Consider the following 21396-nt stretch of genomic DNA (forward strand, 5'->3'; position numbering starts at 1 on the left):
CACCTCGGCCTCTCGCCCTCCGCATACAGTGAGTGTGCGCGTGTGTGTGTGTGTGTGAGTGTGTGAGTGTGTGTGTGTGTGAGTGTGTGTGAGTGTGTGTGTGAGTGTGTGTGTGTGAGTGTGTGTGCGAGTGTGTGTGTGTGTGTGCGCACGCGCATGAAACACCTCGGCCTGTCGCCCTCCGCATACAGTGAGTGTGCGCGTGTGTGTGTGAGTGTGTGTCTGTGTGTGTGAGTGTGTGTGAGTGTGTGTGTGTGCTTGTTTATGTATATTTCAGTGCTGTGTCAGTGTGTGTGTTTGCGTGTTTGTTTATGAAGGTTTCAGCGCTGTGTCTGTGTGTGTGTTTGCGTGTTTGTTTATGAAGGTTTCAGTGCTGTGTCTGTGTGTGTGTTTGCTTATGAAGGTTTCAGCGCTGTGTCTGTGTGTGTTCCAGTGTCATGTGCGAACAACTCGTCCGGGGCGCAGGCTCAACATGGGGGGAGGGGTGTAAAAATAAAAACTGCTGCTTCACGTTGGTAACAACAAATCATATTTTACAGTCACATGCTTTGTTATACTGCCACGGATCACGGATTACAGTGTCTCAGGAGGACCATCTGAATGAACAGCGACCTGAGAACCGATTCTGCTGCAGACAGCACACTCGCTGACTGAGTCAATACACCATATGGCCGAAAGTATGTGGACACTTGACATCCAACATCTCGATCCAAACCATAACATTCATTTGGAGTTGGCCCACCCTTTGCTGCTATGACAACCTCCACTCATCTGGGAAGGCTTCATACTGGATGTTGGAGCGTTGCTGCAGGGATTTGCTTCCATTCGGCCAGAAGAGCATTAGTGAGGTCGGGCACTGATTGGACGATTCGGCCTGGCTCGCAGTTGACCTTCCAATTGATCCCAAAAGTGTTGGACGGGGTTGAAGTCAGGGCTCTGTGCAGGCCAGTCAAATTCTTCCACATCGTTCTCGACAAAACTATTTCTATATGGACCTTGGTGTGTGCCCAGGGACATTGTCATGCTGAAACAGGAAAGGGCCTTCCCCAAACTGTTGCGGCAGCACAAAATCATCTAGAATGTGATTGTATGCGGTAGCATTAAGAAGCATGTAGCATTGCTTTCATTGGAACTAAAGGGCCTAGGCCAAACCATGAAAAACAGCCCCAGACCCAAGGGGTGTCTAGATACATTTGGTCACAGTGAGCACACACAATCGCCAAAAACAAATCAGTCTGCCCTTGCTTACTATAAGTGACTACCTAGCTAACTGGCAAACTAAATTAAAACATTCGCCAAGTATCATTAATTGCCCTACCCAATCATGCATTCAATGGAAAATTAGAGACACTAATTCCGGAATCCAAAGAACGATACCAGTTATACAAATAAACACAAAACAACAGAAAAGCAGGCTCAAATTTCTCTGCGCTGCAATTAGCACTCACAGTAATGTTACTAGTTTTGTAAACAATAGTAAACAACACAGGTCAGTAAAGCAACACACGAGAACGCTCTTCTAATTGTTTTGCAGTGACCATATGTTAAATGCAGTTTGCCAAGTAGCAGCAATCAACCGGCCTAGAAGCTAATTAAAAATGCTCACCTACCTTTAAAAACCACCGAACGTCTATTTTCTGTATTCGCTTCAGCCGATGAATTCGTTTATCGCCAGATTTGCTCAAAGTCGTTTTAGATTATTCAAAAACCGTCGCTTTTCAAAATATTTAGCGCAATGTAACGCTACATTGTAAGCAAGCCCCTGTGAATGCGGGAGTCCGCCAGGGTATGTTGGCGTATCTAATTTAGGCAAATACCCTATACAACGACCAGATTTCGGTAACTACATTCAAACTACCAACTTCCCACCCGTGCACGACAACCGTTTAAATTGGATGGCCAATAGAATTTGAATTGAGCTCGTCTGTTTCAGTTGTCTGGGCTGTAGAATATTTATTCACTTTTTCACTTTGCTCCTTACATCTGCAGCTCAGTTGGAGAGTCTATTGTATAGACTTGATGTTGCATAAATTGAATGTAAATCTGTCTCTCGTATACTGTTAAAGGAACTGGTACTGGTATGTTTATAGTAAAATGGTACACACAGTAATTTGTTACCTTGTTGCCATTACCTCTCCCCTTCCAATTTAATTGTTATTGAGGGGTCATACAACCCTGTGCCTTCCTTGCTTAGAAAGCCAGTGGTGCTGTGTATACATGTGGACATATGCATACGCGTGCGTATGTGCAGTATGTATATGTGTGTGTGTGTGCTGTGTTTTGTGGCTGGTGAACGTACCTATGAGTGTGGACATTCAAGACGGTAATTTTTTAGGCCATGTGATACAGACTGTACCACTTTGTGTGTGTGTGTGTGTGTGTGTGTACACGCACACGCACAGTAGAAGATCAGGATTTTAGGAAATGCTTTATACCCGTTTTGTTGACGTCGGTGATATCCCTCTTATCACTCCATATCATGTTTTCTTGGCTCTTTCTATCTCTTCTCCCCCTAGTGACGTTTGAGAGTGCTGCCTCAGTATCTGTGTGTGCGACTGGCTCCATGTGGCTGAACAAGGTTTCATTCGTCATATTGCACTGTTGCTCTGTTTCTGTGTGTGTCTGAGATTCTGTGTGTATTCTGTTCTTTCTACCACCATCATTTTCACATCACCCTCATTGCTCTCTTCATCTGTACTTTTATTTCCTCCTTTATCTAATTTCTCTCTCTCTCGCTCTCTCTCTCTCGCTCTCAGATCGGTAAATCTTCTCTGTCCTGCTCTCCCGTGTGTTGTTCTTCCCGTGTCTTATGTTGTACTTCCTGTGTTGCCTGTTGTTGTTGTTGTTCCTGTGTCAGATGGGGTGACAGACCAGGGCAACACGCTGTCCTATATCCTCATCAACCCCTCACCCGACACCCGACTGGAGCTCCACGATGTTGTGTGAGTACATGTTGTTACTGTACCACTGCTTTACATCACCCCCCCCCCTCCCCTTTCCTCTCTGAAATTTAGCAGCAGCCTCATTTGGTTAATCACAGCTCACAGGAATAGCTGCATAATAGACTTACCAGACTGAAGAGCAGAACCCTGGAAGGGCTTTGTCCTGCAGAAGCACAGGAACAGCAGAGCTAAGGCTACGATCTAGCCGGGGGTCTCCTCCAAATGCTTGTGCGATCCTGACGGCAACCGGGTTGTCGGAGCCGGGCGGTCCTGGCGTCGCAGGAGTGCAAGCCAAGCTGGCGCAGGAGGAACCGCAGACACCCCGGTTCGACAACCAGGGGTGGTCACGCTCTCGCGACTAGATGAGGGAAAACCTTGCGGGCTGGCGCCCTCCCACCCTGGGAGGAGGTATGGCCGCCCTGTAGTGCTTCCAGCCGGGGTTGGCGCGGCCAGGTTTCGATGCCAGCCCATGGGCGCAGCACACACTGGGGCGGTGTTCACCTGTTTCTGAGGTTCAGCTCAAGCTGTGATGTATTCTAGTGCCCATTGTGAGTTTCTGTGTTAGCATGTCGCTCAACGGTAATATAGACGCAGAGAAGGCAGAGCGGAGTCAATGGCATTTCTGATTTTGCGCTACTGAAACTCAGTTAGCTATCCACTATTGTGCCTGATGATGGTCATCAGGTGAATTGAATCACAATTTGGCAACACCGGTAGTTAATGACATCACTTCCTGTTGCTTCGTGTTATCATACTTACGTGTGTGCGCATGCATGTATGTATGCATATGTGTGTGGGTGTGATCGAGCATTGTTTCTCATTGTCTGTGATTTTCAGTGATTGTATGTGGTTGTGTGACACCCCCCCCCCTCCCCCCCCCTTCCTGCAGGTACCTAGTTCGGCCCGACCCATTGTCCCTCGTGTCCGGCACTGGGGTCAGCCAAAAGTCCAGCGGGGGGCTGCGGTACGACACCCACCTGTGAGCTAAACTGCGAGACACTGCAAACGACAACAAACGAAGGGGAGAGCAAGGAGAAGAGCAGAGGAAACGGCTGTTAGAGAGAGAGAGAATGAGAGAGAAAGAGAGAATGAGAGAGTGAGAGAAAGAGAGACAGGGAGAATGAGCGAGTGAGAGAAAGAGAGGAAAGAGAGGGATGAGTAATGTCAGGAGCAAAGATGACCAAGGAGGAGGAGGAGAGGGTATAACCTCCAATTTTATTCTGCACAAAAAAAATGGTGCATCCATTCTTTCCCAAAGTTTCAGAGGCATGGAGGTGTGTGCTATATTTTGCAAAGATTTTGTTGAGTTATGTTTGTGTGTGTGTGTGTGTGTGTGCGTGCGTGTATGCCTGCTGGTGCATGCATGCATCTGTGTGTGAGTGTGCATGACTGGGTGTGTGTGTATGTGTGCGTGTGTGTGTTTGTGTGCATGCGTGAATGCGCGCATGCGACGTGCATGCATTAAAAGCTAACCACTGCCATGACGATTCAAACTGCCAAACGAACACTTTGCCAAATGAACACAGGAGGAGACAGATTCATATTTTGTTTGTGAGCGCTGGGTCAAAGACGCGAAACCAGACGAGCGGTCCGAACCGGAGGTCTGTGAGCAGAGGTCCGTGAGCGGCGCCTGTCCGTGACTGCAGCTGTTTGAGAGGAACGCTCTCTGACAGGAAGTGATAAGGAGGGAGGGACAGCGGAGAGAGGGAGGCGAGCTCGGGGAAGGCGCGACCCGCGCCTGTGAATCTGAACATTTTCACCGGAAATAACTGCTCTTCTTCTGCTCATGTCCGTCTACACTGTACAATCACTGGAAATAAATGCGGTTGTGGAAAAAGGTGAACATATGTATATATTAAAAAAATTAAGTAAACCAACTTTTTGTTTGTGTCTTGATTTGTTCCGTGGCATAGATTATAGATCAGCCAGCACGTGAGCAGTACCCACAGTACTGTGACATCACAGGTGTACCAGAGAGCATCAGACAAACCACTTGCAACAGCAGTGTTCCATATCAGTCTCCAAGGTGATTGGGTGGTGGAGGGGGTGTGGTATTATGTTGTTCTATAGAGAAGTAGTAATGATTTTTTCTTCTGTTTGTTTTTTTTTTTGCAATGTAATTTATTCTAATCAATTCATTTTCATCAATTTCCATTTAAGTGTTCTGTGGCCATGAAATTACTAAAGGGAACATATTTAATATTTTCTAGCTGTTGCATTTAAGGATTCATTGATTGGTGCTAATTAACCCCAGTGAAATGTACTCAGTGAAATATGAAGGGAATCTGAAGGCTGTTTTTATATCACGCATTAACACAAAATAAAAAAAAAACCAAAACACACGGTTGCATTTGTGTTTTGTTTTTACTATTTTGGTTCATTTTAAAAATGAACAATTACTGGCCTCATCTCTTTCCCGCTGCCTTGAGTGAAGGAGTTATGCTTGTAATATGTCTCTCACCGTCTCAGGCCGGGGAGTTATGTTTGTTATGTTTGCATCATGTACTCCTGTTTCCGAGGTAACAGGTTTCTTATGTTTGTATCTCGTGCTGTTAAGCGTGCCTCTCTCTGTCTCTCGGGGTCAGGAGTTATGTCTGTAATATTTAATACCTCTTCCTGTCTCTTGGGTCAGGAGTAATGTTTTTAATATGTCTCAGCATGTCCCTTGGGGTCAGGTAGCCGTCGTATTCACGCTGCCGACATGTTACACCTCTTGTGCCGGCTGTTGTTGTTGCTGCTACTCCGTGCGCTGCTGTCCCGTAGCACGGCAACCATGAACAATGTCACCTCCACGCTGGCTTCCATGGCAACCGCAGCCAAGTCGAGCTCTTGTTATCGCCGCAAGGCTTCCACCGCGTGAGGTACCGCACACATCGCACTGACACACGGCCAGGCTTCCACCGCGTGAGGTACCGCACACATCGCACTGACACACACGGCCAGGCTTCCACCGCGTGAGGTACCGCACACATCGCACTGACACACACGGCCAGGCTTCCACCGCGTGAGGTACCGCACACATCGCACTGACACACACGGCCAGGGCCTGACAACAGCCAGACATATCACTCAGCAAATAATAATAATCATAATAATAATAATATTTCCCGTCCTCTTCTTCTTCCTATTATTATTATTATTATTACACCAAACTGGAGTACATGTGGGCCAAAGTATTACTGCCATAATTATGTACTATTGCAATTGTGTACTTTGTACTAGGTATAGTAATAGTAAACAATGTACTCACTATGAGCACAGGGCATTACAATCCACCGAGTTTAATCCAATATTCCATATAATGCACTGGTTAAATGCCTAAATGTAAATGAGGCATTAAATATCAAAATAGTAAAAACACAATGATGCTTTTTAAATGGTATACTAGGATAAAACAACTGCTTATCTTAGCAGTTATCTGAGATGCTACACTAAATATGTATTTTTTGTGTATGGGAACACCCAACACACTAAGAAAGATATGATATGGTAAATGTGACATATTTATTTGCATTTTGTTATTTTTAAATATTTAATTGAACTCCTAAATTGAATGGTACTGTCCGTAATATTTGCAGTATTCTTGTTTAAAGATATATTTCATTGGTCATTTACTTTAAATAAAATTCAGTATTAAACAAAATGTTGCTTTTGCTTCAAAAAAGCAAAGATCGATTCCAAAATAGACCTTTGCCATTGGAGCCAAAAACTTGGATTTTTAAACACATACATTGGTCCTTTCATTTATTAGACTGGTTTGAAAACCAGAAATGTGATTCTTTCTGGAGTCTGTGCTTTATTTCACTGCCCCCTAGTGGTGAAATCAGCTTCCAGCAACTACCAGAACGTATAATCACTGATCTCTGCTGCTGACTCATAAGGCAGCTGTTCAGCGTCATGTCTGTTCCCAGCTCTTGAACCGTTTGTTAACGTGATGTAAGCTGACATATATTTTTATGTTTGTTATGATGTCACTCCTGTAGTTGCTCCTGAGGTTCTGTGGTTGACATTTTCTGGGGTCAGACAGATTGTTTTGGTAACAGCTTTTTAAACTAGCTTTTAATTTTCTGTAATTCTTTATTACACGTTTTACAAACAGCATTGGTTGCTCTTATATTTGTGCACATTTGTATGTATAACGTGCAATTATTATTATTTTTACCATATGCCTATTGTCCTTTGACCTTAAGTGCTTTGAATGTCCTAGCTGTATTATTATTATTATTATTATTATCATTATCATATTAACAATAATCATGATCATCATTCAGTATATAATAATGCTAACAAAACATACATATTTGGTACGTATTTGTGGCCAATGGAATAAAGACACCGACTTATTCATTAATATCAGTTTTTAATTTCATAATAATGTTGATTAGTTTTGTACACCGAACATCTAATCTCCTACGGCCGGCCTACTGTTCACACTACAGTTGAATGGGCGTGGCGCATGACGCCATGAGACCCTGCCCCCTCACCAGGTGGCGCTGTTCCACACGGCCACTTTCACGGGGCAGATCTGGAGGGGCCCGGCGTTGTTGCCCTTAATGTTGGCCCCGGGGCAGAAGAAGGGGAACATCCTCTCGGCGAAGCGGTCGCGGAAGGTGTAGATGGTCGTCATGCCGACGGGGTCGGAGAAGGTCACCTCCCCCGCGGCGTAGTCCAGCCGCACCTGCACCCTCTCCAGCGCGCCCTCCAGCTCCAGCGGCGTGCGCGGCGTCGTCATGGCGATGTACCCGCCGTCGCAGTGCGAGATGGTCCAGAAGCCGCCCTCGGGGCTGCCAGAGATCCGCCCCTTCCTGCTGATGGACTCCTTGACCACGCCCAGCACCCAGTCCTCCTTGCCGCCCACGTCCACCTCCCAGGCGTGCCGCCCCGCCCCGAAGCCCTCGGAGCCCAGCACGAACACGAAGTGGTCGAAGCGCTCCGGGTTGTTCGGCACCTTCTGGACCGTCCCGCTGGTGGTCACGCTCGTCAGGTCCTCGGACAGGGACAGCCAGGCGTAGGCGGTGTTCGGGTCCAGAGTCACAGGCGCTGCAGAATTTGGGTGGGGGGTGGTGGTGGCGGTGGATGGAGTACATTACATTACATTTATTTAGCAGACGCTTTCACCCAAAGCGGCGTACAGAAGTGCACGTCGCGGTCGTCGGGACAACTACACAACACGGGTTCAGGTGCCGGGAAGTCGGATTAACCAAGAACACTGGCTGGGGATAAACAAAATAAACACTGCGCTCATGCACTCTGGCCCAGTGCACGGTCAAGTTCAATCTTCAGTTGTAATTGCTACACATATCTACAAATCCTACAAAGTGTTGTTTATTTAAGCTTGTGGAGCCACTCGGCCGGGATAAGCTTTCATTCACGCTGGCTTGCACAGCTTCAGCCGCGTGTTACTAACCGATACATCTTTTCGCCGCCAAAGTCTCCACAACCAATTTAAGGCGCGACCACTGAACCCAACAATCGCTGAACTCACAGTATTGAAAGGTTCCCAGCATCTTCTCCCAGACTCTGTACTTCAGATTGCCCACGTGCTTGGCCACATCAATCAGCACCCCGGGGAGCGGGTCCATATCCTGCACAGGGCACTGGGCCCTGCAGTTAGAGAGAGGCGCTACAGTGAGGTTTGAGTTCAGCTGTCAGTGCCAGAGTGTGTTTGAGTTCAGCTGTCAGTGCCAGAGTGTGTTTGAGTTCAGCTGTCAGTGCTAAAGCGGGTTTGAGTTCAGCTGTCAGTGCCAGAGTGTGTTTGAGCTCAGCTGTCAGTGCCAGAGTGTGTTTGAGTTCAGCTGTCAGTATTAAAGTGTGTTTGAGTTCAGCTGTCAGTGCCAGAGTGTGTTTGAGTTCAGCTGTCAGTATTAAAGTGTGTTTGAGTTCAGCTGTCAGTGCTGAAGTGTGTTTGAGTTCAGCTGTCAGTGCTAAAGCGGGTTTGAGTTCAGCTGTCAGCGCTACAGTGTGTTTGAGTTCAGCTGTCAGTGCTAAAGTGTGTTTGAGTTCAGCTGTCAGTGCTGAAGTGTGTTTGAGTTCAGCTGTCAGTGCTAAAGCGGGTTTGAGTTCAGCTGTCAGTGCCAGAGTGTGTTTGAGCTCAGCTGTCAGTATTAAAGTGTGTTTGAGTTCAGCTGTCAGTATTAAAGTGTGTTTGAGTTCAGCTGTCAGTGCCAGAGTGTGTTTGAGTTCAGCTGTCAGTGCTAAAGTGTGTTTGAGTTCAGCTGTCAGTGCTGAAGTGTGTTTGAGTTCAGCTGTCAGTGCCAGAGTGTGTTTGAGTTCAGCTGTCAGTGCTAAAGTGGGTTTGAGTTCAGCTGTCAGTTCCAGACTGTGTTTGAGTTCAGCTGTCAGTGCCAGAGTGTGTTTGAGTTCAGCTGTCAGTGCTAAAGTGTGTTTGAGTTCAGCTGTCAGTGCTAAAGTATGTTTGAGTTCAGCTGTCAGTGCCAGAGTGTGTTTGAGTTCAGCTGTCAGTGCTAAAGTATGTTTGAGTTCAGCTGTCAGTGCCAGAGTGTGTTTGAGTTCAGCTGTCAGTGCTAAAGTGTGTTTGAGTTCAGCTGTCAGTGCTAAAGTGTGTTTGAGTTCAGCTGTCAGTGCCAGAGTGTGTTTGAATTCAGCTGTCAGTGCTAAAGTGTGTTTGAGTTCAGCTGTCAGTGCCAGAGTGTGTTTGAGTTCAGCTGTCAGTGCCAGAGTGTGTTTGAGTTCAGCTGTCAGTGCTAGACTGTGTTTGAGTTCAGCTGTCAGTGCTAAAGTGTGTTTGAGTTCAGCTGTCAGTGCTAAAGTGTGTTTGAGTTCAGCTGTCAGTACTGAAGTGGGTTTGAGTTCAGCTGTCAGTGCTAAAGTGTGTTTGAGTTCAGCTGTCAGTGCTAAAGTGTGTTTGAGTTCAGCTGTCAGTGCTAAAGTGTGTTTGAGTTCAGCTGTCAGTGCTAAAGTATGTTTGAGTTCAGCTGTCAGTGCCAGAGTGTGTTTGAGTTCAGCTGTCAGTGCCAGAGTGTGTTTGAGTTCAGCTGTCAGTGCTAAAGTGTGTTTGAGTTCAGCTGTCAGTGCCAGAGTGTGTTTGAGTTCAGCTGTCAGTGCCAGAGTGTGTTTGAGTTCAGCTGTCAGTGCTAGAGTGTGTTTGAGTTCAGCTGTCAGTGCTAAAGCGTGTTTGAGTTCAGCTGTCAGTGCTAAAGTCTAAAGTAGGTCTGTGTTCAGCTGTGTGTCTGGAAGTGTGTTTTTGGTTCGGGAATCAGTGCTGACAGTTACGTACCTTTTTTTTGTGTTCTTGTAGTTCTGGAAGAAAAAAGCAAAAAGACAAAAGGCTGTTGTTTCCGAGATTAATGCGACTCCCAAACCAAGATCTGCCTGTCAGAAGGATTCTGAGGGCCGTAGTTAATCTGCACTGTTTTCTTACTCAAGGATAATAACAGTTTGTGGCCGTGGTCACAGGGAGGTGGAGGCAAATTACTAGAGGTGCCCGAATGACATCACTTCCTTTAACACCTGCCCAAGTCAGCGCACTCAGCTCAGGACTGCCGGCCATCCTAAAATATTCCAGCCGGCTTTGGCATCCTGGTAAACTGCTACTTCTTTTTTTCCACATTTTGGAATGCCCGATCGCATCACTGCTGCAGCCTCCCCCATTGGGATCTGAATGACCGGAGGGATCTTTCGCACGACATAAAATTACGCCATTTCCGCCATCTTAAGTCCGCCCTCTCCGGGAGACCTCTACGGCCCCGTCACTCAAAATCACGGGCCCTCGAGGGGCCAAGAACCACGCCCTCCCTTTACCTGGGAGTCAGGTGTGAAGACAGTTTGGCCAATCAGTAATGCTAACTGCTCAGCTTAATCACCTGGGAGCAAAGAAAACCAGGGCCGGATTTGGATCCAGAGGGGCCAGGTGTGAGTATACATGCACTGCAGGCAATTATGCAGGGGCGGAGAGTGCCCCCCCTCCCTCACCTGGAGGAAGAGGACGTCGTTGGTGGCGATCTCGCTGTCGATGGCGATGACGGCGTGCGACAGGGACAGGATCTCGCGCGTGACGTTCTCCGTCCTCTTCTTCACCACCAGCCTCTTCCTCTCCTGCTCCTCCTGCAGCGCCGCCAACCGGGCGGCCTCCTCCGCCCGCAGGAAGTCGTGGAGCTGCTCAAACTCCTCCTTCAGGCGCTGCTCCGTCCGCTGCGTTTGGCTCTGTCGCGTGGGGAGGGGGGGGGGGCGAGGGGCGAGGGGCGAGGGGGTGGGGCCGGAGGTCAGCAGGGTCATTCTGGGGGAGGGGTACGGCAGAACCCCTCGACTCAGAACCCCTCTTGTATTCGGCAGGGCTCCACTGGGAAGCTCCCGACGGCGAATTGGAACACGAACGTGAAACTGAAAACTAAAAAAGCTAAAACCGCCAATCCTCAGGTGCATCCCAAGGAGTGGCAGACCTCAGAAACACATGCTCTGATCATTTAAGCGGCGGTAACCAGCCCTGTTCCTGGAGATCTACCACCCTGTGATCTCCAACCCTAATACGGCACACCTGACTCTACTAATCAGAAGCTCAATGACCTCTCCAGCTGTTGAATGAGGTGTGCGTTGTTACGGTTGACGTGGAAACCTAAAGGACGGTTGATCTCTAGCTGTTGAACGAGGCGTGCTTCATTAGGGTTGGCGTGAAAACCTGCAGGACGGTAGGTCTCCAGGAACAGGGCTGGTTGTCGCTGATTTCATGCAAGAGATTTGAGAACTTGCCACATAATGCCAGGTTCTCATGTGATGACCACTTGGCGCAAACATTGCGTTCATTGAGTTCATTCACCTTGATGTGCACGGTCGTGTCGTCGCAGTGCTGTTTGGCTTCGTAGAGAAATCGCAGGTTCTTTTTCAGCGGGCTCAAGTCTTTCTTCAGTTCTTCCTGAAAGAGAACAGATAAAGAAAAGGGAGGATGAGCAGAATAAACATGTCGGTGGGAAGGCGTGGGGGAGCGTGTTGACAAAATACGGCTGCTCAGTCAATTTAAACATTAAAAAATAAGAGTGGTTTCAGTTTGAGGGGGGTTAAGTATCCCTGTATAATGTCAGTACTGAGAGGGGACACCTCGATCTGCGTTTCTACTGTCATGGCCAGAATTTACAAGCGATCTTTCTGAAGAGGTAATCAAATGAGAATGGACAGATCACACCTTTATGTTCTTGAGATGAAATACATTCAATTGGCTGCGTCTCATTTCAAGCAGTTATGCATGCCATTGTTTCCCGGGGGAATTTTGTTTTTTGTTTTCCTGTATTTTGTTTTACTTCCCACTGGAAAATGCACTTTGTTCAGTGCTCAGAGACAAACTAAAGCTGTGCACAGTCACTATATTTTTTTGTTTGTTTACCGGTTATTATAAATTTGAGTCTTTCTCTGACTGACACCGAAGCACGAGGTCTTCGCCTCGACCCTACCCCCCCTTCCCTCCGCTCGTGCGTGTTTACCGCAGCGCTATCTCTCATCACTTAAAAGCACCGGGGTGCGATTTACCTCTGCTTCCCCCGGTCAATGGAATGTTGGCAAAATTACAGGCTGTTGGCAAAACACGAGAGCGAGCCTGGTGGAGCCGAAACAGGTTCTCTGGGTCACGGCTCCATTCGCAGAGAGGTAAACAGCGTTCCTGGAAACCTGTGTCACCTTTCTGTGCTACAGTGAGCCCGCTGCCCTCTCTGGAGACCGCGGGACCCAGGTTTAGTGGGCTTTTCCAGCTCTGCTCCTCTCCGAGCCGGAGGGCGCTCTCTCACCTTCAGGTCGAGGGCGGCCTCCTCCAGGGGGCTGACGCGGTGGCCGCCGTGCTTCCTGGACGTGTGGCAGACGCAGCAGAGCACCTCCTGGTCGTCGCGGCAGAAGAGCTTGAGCGGCTCGCCGTGGGCGGGGCAGGCGGCGCCGGGCTGGCCCCGCCCGGGGTCGCCGCCGGCCCGCTGCTCGCGCACGAAGGTCTCGGCCACGTTCTTGAGCGCCAGGCTGACGGGCGGCTCGGTCGCCGAGCAGCGGCGGCGGCACACGGGACACTCGCGTGCGGACGTGCGCTTGCGCCAGAACTGCTGCAGGCAGGCCTTGCAGAAGCTGTGGCTGCACTTGAGCACCACCGGGTCCCGGAAGATCTCGCAGCACACCGGGCACGACAGCTCCTCCTCCAGGACCGAGCCCGAGCGCGCGGACACCCCCCGCGGCCGGACGGCCATCGCCTCCTCCGGGGCTCCTGCGGTTCCCCCCCCCAACCCCCTGCACCCGTACTCCAACCAGGCAACAGCTCCCACTCTCTCGCTCCCTCTCTCTTGCACTCTTCCTTTCTCTCTCACTCCCTCTCACTCTCCCTCTCTCATGCACGCCTCCTTTCTCACTCTCACTCCCTCTTTCTCTCTCTCACTCTCTCCCTCTTTCTCCGCCCCGGTCCCTTTACCTCTCTCCCGCACTCCTTCTCTCGTTCCTTCTTTCTCGCTTTCTCTCTCACCCTCTCTCGCTCTCTCACTCTCTCTCGGCTGGAGCCAGGTGCAGAAGCCCAGGCGCTCGTGGATTTGCAGGTCTGTCGCTGCTCTTTAAGACGAAAGGTTCAGCTGCTCGTTCCTGCAGGGGCCACAAACCTGACGGGACTTCCGCCTGCTCATTCGCTAACATCGCCGCCGCCCGACGCGGCCCCGCCCCACGCTTCCAGACGAGGCCCCGCCCACACGAAAGATCCCACCAACCCCTGGCCCGGCTCCGCCCCTCCCGGCTCAGGTAGGCTCACCTCCAGGAACCCCACTTCGCGGAAAAGGCCTGGAGCCCCCATGAACGAGCGCTTGGGGAGGGGGAGAAAAGGAAAACACGTTTACAGTAAACACACGGGACTGTTTTGGGGAATTTCTCAGTGCTGCAGAAAGGGTGAGTAACTGAGGGGGGTGGAGGTCGGGGGTTGTAAGAATGCTTGGCTAAAGCAGGTTTCAGTGCAGGTAATTGGGTGGCAGTGAGCAGAAGGCAGGAGACCCAATCGTCTCCCTCTTTCCCACCAGTCTCATGTTTTGATTGGCTAGCAGTGGTGGGGGAAAAACATCACAGAGGTCAGGGTTCTATCAGGGTTTTGGAAGCAATTTTAAACTGAGAAACTGCAGGAAAATTAAGAATGCAACCACAGCTTTCTCTACATATCACACAGCCCTCTACATGATGACATGCACAGCAATTTCTGACATAAGGAGAACCACTGCTCCACATGATATCCCACAGTCCTCTCTGCATGATATACCACATCCCCTCTACATGATATCACACAGCCCACTCTGTATGATATACCACATCCCTCTCTACATATCCCACAGTCCCCTCCACATGATATCCCACAATCCTCTCTACATGATATGCCATAGTCCTCTACATGATATCCCACAATCCCCTCTACATGATATCACACAGCCCACTCTGCATGATACCTATTCAATTAGAAGAAGAAAGTTCTGGAAGGAAAGAATGTACTGGAGAAGAAGAAAAAGCAACTGGCACGTTTACTGAAACATTTACAACAAACTGCTGTCCACAAAAAAAGTTGGTTAAGGGGAGTTTACTCAAAGTAGTTATATAAATGAACATGACACAACATATACATTTATATATTGCTCCTGAAAACTCTTCTTGGGTATATGGTGATAATATATATATATATATATATATATTAGAAAATAACGAACAGAGCAGTGTTACATCTGGATTGTTAATCCACACTCAACCCATAGTTATGGACGAATACTGTACAGAGGCTGCAGAAATGCTTCGTGGTTCCAGGCAATCTTTGATCTCATCCAGTAGTTACCAACGTGCGTAACACGGAGCCCATACGTTCTCAAGCATTAAAATGGTAAATGGACTGCATTTATATAGCACTTTTATCCAAAGCACTTTACGACTGACGCCTGAAAAACTCATTCAAATTTCACTGATCGCTGATGGCAAGAAGACCTCCTTTTAGAAGCAATTACAGCAGCCATGGCAACAAGGCCATGCCTGATCCATAGCTACCAGCATCTGCAAATCTGATGCAATTATCTTTCAGTTCCAGCCAACCCTGATAAATCCCCTGTGGTTGATCACATCTATTTATATGCATATATTCCTCCAATTTTTGCATGAATGCAAATTTTAAGTGGGTGTCGATTTGATCCCATGTCATCTCGGCTAAGTGCAGGTGTCCTAGTTTATCAACCACGGATAGGCACTGATTGTGATTATGGTTTTGTGAGCATTTTATCATGCAAACGCTAAATCAGCAGGTCACTGTGCACTGCTAGTGTCTACATCAGCTACTTCACTGCAGTGAGGTATAGATTCTGCTTGTGTATAAAACTAGACCGTTAACACAACTGCCCCGTGCCCCCACCCCCCTGCTGTGTGGTCCTGGCAGAAACCTTCTGGAAGACACACGGGAGTTAAGGTCAAAGGTCACTCCCGAGGGCAGTGGAACCACACTATGCATTAATGTTTCTCCGCCAAGCATTCAGGACAGACACGTCAACAGCTGTCACTGCTTGCTCTGCAGTAAAACTCAACGATACAATAATACCCCTTTGCAGTCAGGAGTCTTCTATCTCCCATGTCTCACAGATTACAAGGGGCTGCACTGCACAGTCTCCCAAAGAGAACACGCAAAAATGCACATACTGAAAACATGAGAATAATAGCAATAATGCAAATAATAACAAAGCTAAAAACTGAAATAAGTCTCCTGAAATTCAGGAGCTCTGCGAGGGCCTGGTTGTGGTATCCTCTCTCCCATTGGCTGCTCCGGCGCGGATTCTCTCCCGTTTCCGTGGTTACGCCAGGCCCACCTTGGCGTCGCCGATGGCGCCCCAGACGTCAAACACAAACTCGTCCGGGAAGGCGAAGTCTCCCAGCGTCTCGTCCAGCGCCTCCGCAAACTCGTCCGGGTGAAGCTTGTCCTTCCCCACTTCCACCATGGTGGCCGCTAACCAAGGGGGGAGGGTCGGGGGGGTGGGGGCAGGACAGTGTGATAACCACGGATACAAAGCAACCCTCAGACATACATGCGTCAGACACACACGCGTCAGATACACACGCGTCAGACACACACGCGTCAGACACACACGCGTCAGACACACACGCGTCAGACACACACGCGTCAGACACACACGCGTCAGATACACACGCGTCAGACACACACGCATCTGATATACACGCGTCAGACACACATGCGTCAGACACACACGCGTCAGACACACACGCGTCAGACACACACGCATCTGATATACACGCGTCAGACACACACGCATCTGATATACACGCGTCAGACACACACGCATCTGATATACACGCGTCAGACACACACGCATCTGATATACACGCGTCAGACACACACGCATCTGATATACACGCGTCAGACACACATGCGTCAGACACACACGCATCTGATATACACGCGTCAGACACACATGCGTCAGACACACACGCATCTGATATACATGTGTCATACACAAGCGCGTGCATGAAACAGTATTCACAAATCAATACATCAATCCACAGCACAGATCAGCTGGCTTCATATGGTTATTTTTTAGGTAGCTACAGTGACACAACACTGTTCTGGACACACACATGCTTTACTCACTTCCACACAGACGCAGATACACACACACACATCTTACCCAGTTCTTTGTCTCTGATCCCCATGTAACTCTCCAGCAGGTCATCCACCTTCTCGACGGCCCTCTCCTCAAACGCAGAGGGCTGCAGGAGGCATTCAGCTGGGGTTACATATGCAGTGTGCTCACACACACACACACACACACACACACACACACACACACACACACACACACACACGCTCACACACACACACACGCACACGCACGCACGCACACACACACACACATACACACACACACACTCACACACGCTCACACACACACACACACACACACAAACGCATACATACACACACACACGCACACATGCTCACACACACGCACACACACACACACGCTCACACACACACACACACACATGCACACATGCTCACACACACGCGCACACACACACACAAACGCATACATACACACACACACACACGCACACATGCTCACACATGCACACACACACGCACATGCTCACACACACACGTACACACACGCACGCACGCACACACACACACACACGCGAATGCTCACCAGCTCCTCCACAGTAGCAGGTCCTTTGGCCCACAGGCGAAGAGTCCCCCGTCCCGTCCCAATCTGTGCCCCCAAACTGGACCGAGCACCTCCCGCCCGCTGGCTCACCATGTCTGGGAACACGGAATCCGGAGGAGTGAGCGCTAACAAAACATAAAATAAAAAACAACACAAGCATGCGCACACTCACATACACAGACGTGCATGCACACACTCACATACACAGACGTGCATGCACACACTCACATACACAGACGTGCATGCGCACACTCACATACACAGACGTGCATGCGCACACTCACATACACAGACGTGCATGCGCACACTCACATACACAGACGTGCATGCGCACACTCACATACACAGACGTGCATGCACACACTCACTTACACAGACGTGCATGCGCACACTCACATACACAGACGTGCATGCACACACCATTGTACACAGACGTGCATGCACACACTCACATACACAGACGTGCATGCACACACCATTGTACACAGACGTGCATGCACACACTCACATACACAGACGTGCATGCACACACTCACATACACAGACGTGCATGCACACACTCATGTACACAGAAATGCACGGATATACTCACGTACACAGGTGTGCATGCACACACTCACGTACACAGATGTGCATACACACATGAGGGTATATGCATTTGTGCCTGGGCTACACACTCACACAAGGGGGGCACACATTCATATGGAGGCACATACTCACACACATTCACATGGCGGTTCACACATTCACATGGCGGGCACAGACTCACCAAAGGCCCTCACTGGCTCCACCAACTTCATACGGAAGGTCTGCCCCTTGGGCAGCTCCTTCAGCATCTTAGCGACCTCATAGTGTCGAGAGCCAATCAGATCCCGCCCGTTGATGGATTCTATCATGTCTCCCACGTTGATAACTTGCATCTGTTGGATGACGCTTCCCTCTCTAATTCTCTAATGCAGCGGAAAAAAACACAAAACAAACCATCAATAAACAGTCACATTAAATAAACGGATCCATTTTAAAACATTACAAGTAATCAATAATCTCACTTAATATCTAATCACAACCATTTTCATGAATAAAACTGAAAATAAATTCCAAAACAACCATCTAGAACAGTGAGAAGTAACACTTCCAGCAAATTCTCCACTCCTGTTGCCAAACTAAAACATAAAGAAAAGGTAACGGACCAAACAACATTGAAAAGAACAGTTCAAAAGAATTATCGCCCCCTTCAGGCCATTTCCATGAAAAGCGGTTGAAGATGAATTGATCGAATGAAACAATAACACACTTAGGCCTGACTGTGTGCCTCGCTCAGGCCCTGCTGAGCACTGTATGTGAGCACAATACACCGCCTCAGGGACTCTAACACTATAGCTAGGACAAACTCATATGTGATGAAATAGAGCAGCTCTGTGTTCTGCCTTCAGTGCTTAAAACATTTATGTATCCGTTTGTCCCACACAAACGAGGACATGATGCTCCCCAGCAGAACGTGTCATGCCTCCCGCCTGCCTAGAGGGGCTGCGGCATTTCCTGTCTGAGTTACGATGCTTCCTGCCTGCCTGCCTGCCTGCCCTGGGGAAAAAATGGCTTCCACCAGCTGTGCTTCCTGTCTGCAAACGCTACGCCCGTCGTCCTGCGATGATGCGTTTCCTGCCCACCTTGACGAAGGCGTACCCGGCGCCGTTGTCGGTGATGGTGAGGCCCAGGCCCTCCTCGCCCTTGAACACCTCCACCTCCTTCTTCTGCCCCTTCACGTGGGCAAAGATGAAGTCCTCCAGCCCAATCTGCCCCCCCAAAAGCTTCTCCATGTCCACCTTGTGCGTGTTCAGAGTGCAGAACATCACCTGTGGAGGGAGGGTTGGGGGGGGGGTTGGTAGAACAGAAAGAGACAGGGAGCGGCCATTTTTAGCCTGACTGATTTCCTTCTTATGCCCCCTTGCCCCCTCCCCCCCCATTCCAGTTCTGTGCCACCCCCACCCACCCCACCCCCCCCCCCCCCCACTCACCGCTCACCTCAGCAGGTGGGATGGCGAAGGCCTCCCCGATCTTGGCGTAGAGCTCGCGCACGTTGCTGAACCCCTCGATGCGTCCCGTGGGGCTGCCGTGCGCCAGCTGGGTGTGGAAGGTGAGGCGGGGGCGCAGGCCGAGGGGCGGGGGGGGCAGGCCCGGCTGCAGCCCCTCCAGAGGGCCCTGCTCCCCCAGCCCGCCACGCCCGCCCCCACCTCCGACGCCCTCCCAGCCGTCCACGTTCAGACCGGCCCGGGCAGGCTCCGCCTCCTCGCTCTCCACCAGGGGAGGGGCCTTCTTTCTCCGCCCAATGCCCAGCGGCATGGTCCCTGCGCACGCGCGGCTGCGCCTCTCTCTATTGGCTGGTTTGTCTGTGTCGGGGCCGTTCTATTGGCCAGGCTGACTGCACGCCCGTGTGTGTGCGAGGGTGATTGGACACTGCTAGGGCCACGCCTTCTCCATGCACCAGCTGGAAGATGTCACCCTCTCTGGGCAGAAATCACTGTCGTATTAATGAGGAGCCCCCTGCTAGGAACCTTTGTCAAGGCCTCTTCACTTCTGCTGAAAGCTGGGAGGCCCCAGCCCCACTCAAGTGCAGCAACCGAATGATTTTATTCACAAAGGAACCAGGGCCTCGGCATCCACAGGGACACACGTTCTCGAACGTTACACTCACACTTCACATGGAGTTCAGCTTGTGGCACTGAGTGTACAGGTGACCCAGTTCTTGGATTTGGAGACCTGGAAAAAATAAGGCATCAAACGCATATAAATATTTATAATAGGAGGGGACAAAAAAAACACCCTCACAATACTCTCCTTAAAAGGAAAGCTCAGCTAATTTAGCTGAATAAGGTGTGCCTCTTTCACAGTCTGTATTTTATTGCTTTAACACTGCACACATTCATTTGCTATTGTACTTTTCCCATGACCGCTGGGAAATTCAATGAAAAGCGACTGCGCAGCCAAGTCATCATCCGTCATCGTCGCATTGTGCTACTTACAATGAATTGTACTGTTGCAATATAAGCTTGCTAGCGAAGTACCAATAAAACTATTCCGTGTTCTTCAGATTCGCGTATTCTAGTTAATATTTAAATAAGAATGATCTCATGGTTCCTTTATTGCTATATTTTGCTGAACTATATAAGATTTACTTAAAACAATGAATTAGCAAGCGATGTAGCTTCAGTAAACGGGCCAAGAAAACACCGAATTTGGAGGAAACCAACTACATGTCGAGGTATTTACCGACCTTACTGCGTATAGCCCTGAGACGATCTTCTGCCCCGGAGCGACGTCCCTCGGGCCCAATAGTACAACCAGTATCTACTTACGATAACGGACCAGTCAATAACTACTCGTTATCTGTGGAATAAAGTTAGTTACAGATTATTAATTCTCCCGATCAGATCCAAAGTACGGATAGCGGACTCGCATCTGGAGAGGGCGGGACGTCACTTCTAACAGCCAACCAGACAATGGAATAGAGGAAATGCCAGTTTTCCCCACTACACCGGTTTACAGCCAACTTTACACTGTTGTCCAATTCTGGACCCGAAAATCGCCAAATGCCCTCAAATATGTTTAATTTGGACAGATGGGTGCACGCGTGTTATACTAGCCTGCTTTATGTGCGTTCTCCCCACTTTTCGACACGCTGAAATTCTGGAGTGGACATACAAAACGAGTTGGGTTTTTTGAAACATAAATCTGTGAACAGCGATTTACGCCACATTGTAACAACGTCCCGTTGTCCCAAGATCTGGTAATAAAATAGGTAAATAAGCAGCCTGTGTGTTGTTGTGTAGAGTGGGAAATAAAGTTACCCGTTTGACCCCATGTTAAGGGACTTCATTGGTAACACAGCTCGGTCTGAGAAATTCCAAAAATCCGCCCCTGAAATAGGTCTACGTAGGATAGCGGGTATGTGTTTATTTCTGCAATGGATAGAGTAATGCCGTTGGATACCGTTTCGTTTGCTTCCATTATGCACTAGCTGGTGAGATTCGGAGTTCACTGTACGAGCGGCGCAAGTTTGGCCTACTGAAGCGAAAAGGAATATAACTAAAGGGATTGACGCTGACAGCTGAGGGTAGCAGTTCGGTGATGCAGAATACCTCCGATTGCTAACAGCTAATGGAAAGTCGATTCGAAAACACAAACATGAATACTTATATTTTTGTATACTGCATTACTATATATATATATATATATATATGAGGGCTGTGTTATTCAGCTGACTGAGTGGTTCTCATTCTTGAATGAGCCCACTGTCC

At 49.0% G+C, this 21396-nt stretch overlaps 3 protein-coding genes across 8 annotated transcripts in view; 1 reads left to right on the plus strand and 2 right to left on the minus strand.

Annotated features, from left to right (window-relative positions):
* The window catches only part of LOC118216014 (potassium channel subfamily T member 2), a 54609-nt gene extending 49794 nt beyond the window's left edge, over nucleotides 1–4815 (plus strand). For 3 of the 5 annotated variants that reach the window (XM_035397014.1, XM_035397011.1, XM_035397013.1), the window contains 2 exons: nucleotides 2840–2942; nucleotides 3832–4815. In XM_035397014.1, the coding sequence (XP_035252905.1) occupies nucleotides 2840–2942; nucleotides 3832–3925 (197 nt within the window). In that variant the 3' untranslated portion in view covers nucleotides 3926–4815. Of the gene's footprint in view, nucleotides 1–2516; nucleotides 2579–2839; nucleotides 2943–3831 lie in introns of all 5 variants that reach the window. The other 2 variants (XR_004762951.1, XM_035397012.1) reach the window with 2 other exon arrangements.
* A 2484-nt stretch (nucleotides 4816–7299) lies between these two features.
* trim35-12 (tripartite motif containing 35-12) lies at nucleotides 7300–13257 on the minus strand. Its single transcript, XM_035397445.1, has 6 exons — nucleotides 12674–13257; nucleotides 11716–11811; nucleotides 10875–11105; nucleotides 10180–10202; nucleotides 8428–8546; nucleotides 7300–7982 (listed from the first exon to the last, which is right to left on the minus strand). Exons 1-6 carry the CDS (start codon nucleotides 13112–13114, stop codon nucleotides 7423–7425), a joined length of 1470 nt encoding a protein of 489 aa, XP_035253336.1. The 5' UTR covers nucleotides 13115–13257; the 3' UTR covers nucleotides 7300–7422.
* A 1193-nt stretch (nucleotides 13258–14450) lies between these two features.
* LOC118216145 (PDZ domain-containing protein GIPC1-like) lies at nucleotides 14451–20954 on the minus strand. 2 transcript variants are annotated; one of them, XM_035397179.1, is made up of 7 exons: nucleotides 20373–20954; nucleotides 19124–19858; nucleotides 18769–18954; nucleotides 17871–18051; nucleotides 17084–17196; nucleotides 16562–16643; nucleotides 14451–15864 (listed from the first exon to the last, which is right to left on the minus strand). In XM_035397179.1, the coding sequence occupies exons 2-7, from the start codon at nucleotides 19439–19441 to the stop codon at nucleotides 15713–15715; spliced, it is 1032 nt and encodes a 343-aa protein (XP_035253070.1). In that variant the 5' UTR covers nucleotides 19442–19858; nucleotides 20373–20954; the 3' UTR covers nucleotides 14451–15712. The 2 variants fall into 2 exon arrangements, with proteins under 2 accessions (XP_035253070.1, XP_035253071.1); XM_035397180.1 differs by lacking the exon at nucleotides 20373–20954 and having other exon boundaries at nucleotides 19117–19204.
* Nucleotides 20955–21396: the final 442 nt, after the last annotated feature.

This window comes from Anguilla anguilla, chromosome 17, assembly GCF_013347855.1.
Source record: "Anguilla anguilla isolate fAngAng1 chromosome 17, fAngAng1.pri, whole genome shotgun sequence".
NCBI classification, from domain to species: Eukaryota; Metazoa; Chordata; class Actinopteri; order Anguilliformes; family Anguillidae; genus Anguilla; species Anguilla anguilla.

Bases quoted from the DNA above. Each gene is read 5' to 3' on its own strand.
- trim35-12 (XM_035397445.1), bottom strand. From the start codon at position 13,114: ATGGCCGTCCGGCCGCGGGGGGTGTCCGCGCGCTCGGGCTCGGTCCTG. The intron at 11,106-11,715 runs GTGAATGAACTC...CCCACGCGACAG, and splicing joins ACACGACCGTGCACATCAAG to AGCCAAACGCAGCGGACGGA. The intron at 7,983-8,427 runs GTGAGTTCAGCG...CAAATTCTGCAG, and splicing joins GCTGGGAACCTTTCAATACT to CGCCTGTGACTCTGGACCCG.
- LOC118216145 (XM_035397179.1), bottom strand. From the start codon at position 19,441: ATGCCGCTGGGCATTGGGCGGAGAAAGAAGGCCCCTCCCCTGGTGGAG. The intron at 16,644-17,083 runs GTGAGCATTCGC...TGCCTCCTGCAG, and splicing joins CTGCTACTGTGGAGGAGCTG to CCCTCTGCGTTTGAGGAGAG. The intron at 15,865-16,561 runs GTAAGATGTGTG...CCCCTTGGTTAG, and splicing joins GATCAGAGACAAAGAACTGG to CGGCCACCATGGTGGAAGTG.